Source organism: Aulonocara sp. 'chitande type north' Nkhata Bay, linkage group LG23 (assembly GCF_057382095.1).
Source record: "Aulonocara sp. 'chitande type north' Nkhata Bay isolate Kocher_YH1m ecotype deep benthic linkage group LG23, A_spYH_male_GT1.1, whole genome shotgun sequence".
Classification (NCBI taxonomy): Eukaryota; Metazoa; Chordata; class Actinopteri; order Cichliformes; family Cichlidae; genus Aulonocara; species Aulonocara sp. 'chitande type north' Nkhata Bay.
This window is the reverse complement of record NC_141365.1, coordinates 31,698,911-31,705,739: the sequence shown is the minus strand read 5'-3', so window position 1 is coordinate 31,705,739 and position 6,829 is coordinate 31,698,911. Positions and strand designations below refer to the sequence as shown.

Genomic DNA, 6,829 nt, shown 5'->3' with positions numbered 1-6,829 from the left:
TGCTTGATATTCTATGCTCAAAAACACTGGACCTGAGCATTGCTGTATTGTTACAAAAGAATGTTCTAAATATATTTCATCAACTTTTTAAAATGTTTCACAGTTATTATTACACCATTACCCCAACTGTGATAGAAAATTATGGGTGCAATCTGTAAAATACATCGTATTACTGTTTTATTACATTGCTGCAATGTTGCACAAGTGTCTCATTGCGGTTTGGTTAGTTTGTCACAATAGAGCGATGCTGCGACAATATCACCATCTGGTTATAATGGAAACTTTCCAAACTATGAGCTAATGCATTGCAGCCATTGTGCAACGTGTTGTAGTGTGGTTTATTTTAGACACATCAAAGTATTTTGTTATGTTGTTATTTAACAAGTAACTTTTGAAGTAAAATTTAGTTTTCTTAGTGCAATAACAGCTGTGGGATAATGAGTGGAAGGCTAACTTTATGAGTTACATCTTCCTTTTCTTTTTCTGTAAAACCATTGGAGCCGTTGTCTTCACATATGCTCATGTGGTGTGTGGTTCAATTCTACTTCCTGCTCCCAAATGCAAAGACACTCAAATAACAAAGAAGAAAAGCTTCTTTAATCATCAACGACAGAGAGCAGCGATGCAAACACACTAATTCAATCATAAATACAGTCAAAGGTCCTGTTTGCACAGGATGTGTGCAAAACTGTTACCTGTACAGGAAGCAAAACTATTACCTTTCCAATGTGTCATACACCACACACACGCACGTACACACATGCACACTTACGCACACACACATGCACCCGCAGTCTTTGCAGACTAAACAATAGTGGTTTCTCAAGTAGGAAATTTCACTTCTACAGTTTGATTTGATTTACAGGAATTCAAAAAATGCTAAACTGGGTACACGGTAACACACACCAGTGAGACGCCAGTAGATTTAAATAAGAAATTGTAGCAAGGCTTAGCTCACACATCAGTAAAATATGCTGATTATAATAAATTGAGCTTTACAGACTGATTTTAGAGCATTTCAGACATGAGGATCGTCATCATACATCGTTGTCATAGATATGAGTGTAGAGCTCCTGACTTGGTTTTGTTGTCTTCCTCGGTTTTCCTGGATAACACAGATGAAAGGAAGTAAGTTCATCTTCTCAGGATCATGATAGTGAATGTGCATAGCATGACATAAGTATTAACTTTATGTGCAATTTTAATTAATTAATTAATTGGGGGGGTTTTTGTTTTGGGTTTTTTTTTACTATTTTTCGGTTTAAACTTTATCCTTTCAGCAACACAACCAGTTCCTCTATGTACAAACCCAAACATCTCACCTTTGCAACCTTGCTTCGATGTAACACATATTAATATTACTACGGTGACAAATACCACACTCCCAACAACACGGTATATGACTGGCCAGAAAGTGTCAGCAGAAGTTGTATTCACTGCAAGAAATCAGAGGACAATTGATGTAGCATCAAAGAAGCAGTGATATAAAAATTAGTGTGGGAAACATAATGTTCGCAAAACAAGGCAAACAAAATGGTAAACGGAAGTCTCTTACCTGGGCCCTATTTCAGGAAGCCGGTTTAGTGCAAACTCTGAGTAAGTATACCTTGAGTTAACGAAAACTCTGGGTTTTCGGTTTCACAAAGCGAGTTTAGATTAATTCTGAGTGAGTTATGACGACACACTCCGTGAAGCTAACCTGCCCCCTAGCAGGTTTACTTCAACTAACCCTGACCTTCTCCGCCTCTTTGTCGGAAACCTGACTGTAGGAAGTGTCAGACATGGCGTGTCCCTTCCTTGAAGAGCCAGTAGATGTTGAAGCCCAAATTCTCCGCAGAGCTCTCCGCCGGGAGAGAGTGATCAGAGCGCGTTTGGACATTTTATCATTTCCTGATGATTTCCTGTGTGAACGTTACCGTTTTTCAGCACAATCTACAATTTATTTGAATAACATCCTCAGGCCTAATATTGCTCATGTGACACATCGTGGACATCCTCTCAGTTCTGTACATATTATTTGTATTGCACTTCGTTTTTTTGCAAACTGGAGCTTTCTGTATAATATTGGTGACGCTGAGCACGTTTCCAAGGCTACCGTCTGTCGGGCAGTCAGGAATGTTACAGTTGCACTGAAACGTCTCCTGTACTCGTTTGTGGTGTTCCCCGGTCATAGACCCACAAGATTTATCAAAGAGGGATTCCACAAAATTGCAGGTAGCAGGATGAACAAAACTTAATTCATGATGTGGTGATACTTGAACTACTACTTAAATTTTACATTTATTTTCACGGTTCCCAGGCGTGATTGGCTGTACAGATGGCACTCACATTCCAATCATTGCTCCTTCAGTAAATGAAGGAGACTATGTGAACAGGAAGTCTTTCCACAGCATTAATGTACAGGCACATAGTTCCCTGTAGCATTTCAAACTAACAAATTATTTCATTATTAGTAATGGATGCTAATTTATGTTCTCTGCACTGTGAAGATCATATGTGATGCTGCCAACATTATCACAAATGTGGAAGCCAAGTGGCCAGGCTCTGTGAGTGGTGGTGGTGGAGGACCCCCACCTGTTTTTCGGGCCTCCGCTTTTTTTCTAGTGGCCATAATGGGTCACATTTGAGCATACAGAGTAAGCAAATATGTACTTGTAATGCTCAGATAATTTCAATAAGTGCTTACAGAGGGGAAATTAATGTAGCCTCTAACTGCAATTGATTTACATCGGACAAACAGACCAAGCACTATGGCTCATAATACAATTACACCATACCTGTTTGGACTATATTTTTATATTTAATTTTTACTTGCTGCCAGGAACGTTTGTGGCCTGTTGGGTTGCACCTGCGCTCACATCACATCACAAAATAAAATGTATGAAATAAAAAATAAAATATAATAAAATAACGTGTTAAATGGGTGGAAATCCCTAGATCAATGTTTAAATTAACACTCACGCATTGACTCTGTCGGCTATGTTTTGCCATGCATGCTCCCTTTCTTTTGCAGCTGAGGCTGTGTTACTTTTTTTCTATATACTGCCATCAGAATTTCGGCCTCAAGCGCTGTAAAATACATTGACCGCGCCTTCTTTCCCTCCGTCTCCATGGTGACTCGCTTAATCTGTGCTCCACTAATCAGGGCTTTATGTATCCTCGTGCGTGCGCTTAATTTGGGGTTAAAGCAACTCCGCGTTGATTGAACTAATTGTTATCAGCCTTTCTGAAACCGAATATTCCGAGTTGGACAGTTCGGGGTTACTCAACCCTGAGTATCGTTTTTCACTCTGAGTTTTCTAAACCGGCTTCCTGAAATAGGGCCCTGGTGCCAAAGTTGTCCACAAAGCTGTGGTGAGCTTCACATTATCTGAAAAAGATTTGAGCTGTTTGTTTTTCAGAAATCATATCATAAATCAGATTATCTGAGAATTAATGAGGGATGTTGAATGAATTATTCTGTAGCAGGAAAAAATAAAATCATGTAGTCATCATTTAGTCTTGATATGTATAAAGGATCACTCACCGTGGACATTGACAGTGATTGCATGACTCATACTCCCTCCACCATGACACTGATACTGACCAGAGTCACTTCTGAGAATGTTTTGGAAGATCAAATAGAAGATCCTTGCTGACTTGTTTAAAGGTTTCCACTCTGTTTTAATGTGATTGTCACTGCTGACATTGACGGGGACATCTGTTTTCTCAAGTTTATACCAGGTTACTGTTGGTAGTGAATCACTGCAAAAAATAACTGTGCAATTAATCCTAAGTTGATGTCCAAGTGAGGCATTATGAACTGTGTTGTGATGTACTCTAATTTCTGTAGAACAGTCAGAGTCATCACCTGCAGAAACGAGAACAACAAAATATAGATTAGGAAAGACTGAGCATATATTTACCTAAATTAAGTTTTTCTAAATCTATCTGAATTAGATCACAGAAAAAGCTTTATAGGTTTCCATGCTGCACCTGTGTCACTAAACAGTACAATCAGGTTAGAAAGTCAGTCTGTGGTGTATTTGTGGTTTGAGCACGTTGCTGCTCTGAATTGACTGAAACAAATTCTTTAAAAAAAAAAAAAAGAAACAAACAGATTTAAGCCTTTTAAACTTTGGAATATTAGAGTCTGACTGTTTTTAGGATTTGGAACTAAATGTTCACAAAGTGGTTAAATATAAGTTTCCTTTAATGAGTCCAGTCCTTCAGTACAGATTTGTTAAAAGAATCATCATCATTTTCAAAAAAGTTTTTTTTTTTTAAATTCAGATTTATATTGATTCAAGATTGGCACAGTATTGTGGTATTGTTGTTGCTACTATTAACATATCTGGAAAAAGTCTAAAAATCATTCACATGTTGAGCTAAAATCTACATCATAGCATCAAAGACCATTTCACAGCGTTTTGTCCTTCGTGTTGAGGCTTTTGGTAGACAGAGGGTGTGAGTGCTGCACGGTCAAGCCTTTTGGTGCACCTTAAGAATACTATAAAAAAAATACTAGACGCGTGCACTGAATTAACATTTAAGGTAAACAGTAAAGGATATTTACAATTTTGTAGCTGTTTTCTGCATTTTGCACCTGTAACAGTGCAAATATTAAACTCAGTAGGGTTCAGACTGAAATAGAGCCATTTAAAGTTAGTAAGAATCACTTACTCTGAGCATCCGGAGTGATAATGAGGACTGGGAAGATCAGCAAATAGAGGATGGTCCAGCACAAGTAATGTTTCATGGCAGACATTTAAGGAACCAGCTGTGTACTTGTGTAAAACCTGTATGTGCTCTGTACGTGACAGTGCATGATATATGGTTGACTTCACTTCCTGTTTCTGATTACAGGGGTCTTTGGATGCATAATAGTGTTACACCCAGTATGTACCTACCACAGCACCAACACACCTTGGTGTATTTTTCAGGTTTTTTTTTTTTTACTTTAGTGCTTTACACGAACACAGTATGAGAATAATTCATTATCATGATCTAGAATAATCAGTATTATTTAATTGCACAAAATGACTAATATTACATCCTAAACTTCCAAATGAATCACTAAAACTACAGGAGCTCATCAGTCAACAATGTAGTTCTTTCTTCTTTCTTTTGTCCCTAGCCGGCGGTTGACAGGAGAGGTTGTCCACAAAGCAAATACATTGCTGTGTGTACCGTAGGGTTTCCATCTTGGTCAACAATGCATTTCCAGGCCAGGTGATCTCTGGCCTTGACCTTTGCAACTACATTAATGTAGTTGGAAAGTGAGTGGATAGCTGATATGGTACAGACAGTGTGTAAGACATTAAACGATAACTGTTATCAGAGGTGTGGTTTCACAACAGTACGGATGTCATGGATGTGCACTGACACCACTGAGACTAATTTTAGTAGCAGGTTAATAAACATTTGATAAACCAGTGAGCATTAATGGCAGGATGATTGTGTGCATAGCATTGGCTGAAAATAACAGCACCCACATTCTTGGTAATGAACTAACATGCCAACAGAACAATTGTGCAGCTGTTTAACATCATTTTGTAGCAACACTGGAGCTCTGCAGCACACAGGAATAAGGCCGATACAAAATTTTGGAAATAACAACAATTTGCAAAAGAAAAAACACACAAGCATTTTAGCAAATCAACAATTCAACAGAATGTCTTCTATTAGCGTGGATAATATTTTTTAACCTCCTGCAAAACCTATTTATTAATGCATTTTAGAAGTCCTTCATGCAGGTGGCGCATCTATGTAAATACATCTGTCAACTGAACTAGGGCGTAGAGCACAGGTGTCAAAGTCAGGTCCTCGGGGGCCGGTGTCCTGAAACTTTTCCATGGGTCCCTGCTGCCACACACCTGAATAAAATTAGTAGTTCATTAGCAAGTTTTTAAAGAACTTGAGTGTATGTTGAGGTGCCAATTCAGCCACTTGTTTCATGTTACAGCAGCTCATGACTAAATGAACATATTTTAACAAATGGCAGGATTGTAAAAGAGGCTATGAAATGTTAGCTATGTCCACACTAGCCTGGATAGATTTGAAAACGGCGTTTTCATCTGAAAATGCTCCGCGTCCACATTCAGTCGTTTTCACAGAGTTGTGCGTCCACATTGAAAGGGCCCAAAACGCTTACGTTCAAGTCCTACACATGAGCAAAAGCGAGTGAGAATTAAAGAATTTGAAGAAAAGCTATCTGGAGCATGTACAAACTGATATTAATCTTTTTGTAGGGCTGTCAGAATTGAGAGCAATCAAAACAACTGCTGTACAATGCTCTCTTTGTTTAATTGGTCACATGACTGCATCACATGACTAAAATGTGTCAACATTTTAGAAAGTCTGCCTTTTTGATTGTCCACACTGCGACGGGACAGCTCCGTTTTGAAATCTATGTGTTTTTGAAAGCATTTTCAAAACGCTGTGTTTTTCCTTGGGGAAAACGCCATCGCAGTGTGGACAGGAGGCCAAACCGAAGAGAGAAAACAAAGCGTTTTCAAAGGAAAACGCATTAGACGTAGCCGTTATCCAGTGACCGTAAAAGTACTAAAGAAATTTTGTCTGCTATTGCCAGTGTACTTGGTGCAAATATTGTGGCAAGGAGAATGTCTGCAATGTCTGCAGATGCATTATAACAGCTGGAATTGGACATGCGTAGGTGCAAATCATTTTTAATTCAGTGTGCGGAGTCAGCTGGCTGTTGTCAATCAGATGGTGTTTGGTGACTTTTTTACTTCAACTGAAAACTACAGGCAGAGCAGCAGATATTTACAATTACTGAAAGACTACTTTGCAAAACAAAGAAAAAATGCCTGTTGAAAAGCTTGTGTCT

At 38.6% G+C, this 6,829-nt stretch overlaps 1 protein-coding gene across 1 annotated transcript; it reads right to left on the bottom strand.

Annotated features, from left to right (window-relative positions):
* Nucleotides 1-674: 674 nt before the first annotated feature.
* LOC147302222 (B- and T-lymphocyte attenuator-like) lies at nucleotides 675-4,747 on the bottom strand. The gene is made up of 4 exons (XM_086284300.1): nucleotides 4,663-4,747; nucleotides 3,527-3,850; nucleotides 1,323-1,436; nucleotides 675-1,105 (listed from the first exon to the last, which is right to left on the bottom strand). Exons 1-4 carry the CDS (start codon nucleotides 4,745-4,747, stop codon nucleotides 1,038-1,040), a joined length of 591 nt encoding a protein of 196 aa, XP_086140426.1. The 3' UTR covers nucleotides 675-1,037.
* Nucleotides 4,748-6,829: the final 2,082 nt, after the last annotated feature.

Coding starts and splice junctions, on each gene's coding strand:
- LOC147302222 (XM_086284300.1), bottom strand. CDS start 4,747: ATGTCTGCCATGAAACATTACTTGTGCTGGACCATCCTCTATTTGCTG. Junction 3,851..4,662: donor TATCACTCCGGATGCTCAGA/GTAAGTGATTCT, acceptor TCGTTTCTGCAG/GTGATGACTCTGACTGTTCT. Junction 1,437..3,526: donor AATCACTGTCAATGTCCACG/GTGAGTGATCCT, acceptor GATTTCTTGCAG/TGAATACAACTTCTGCTGAC.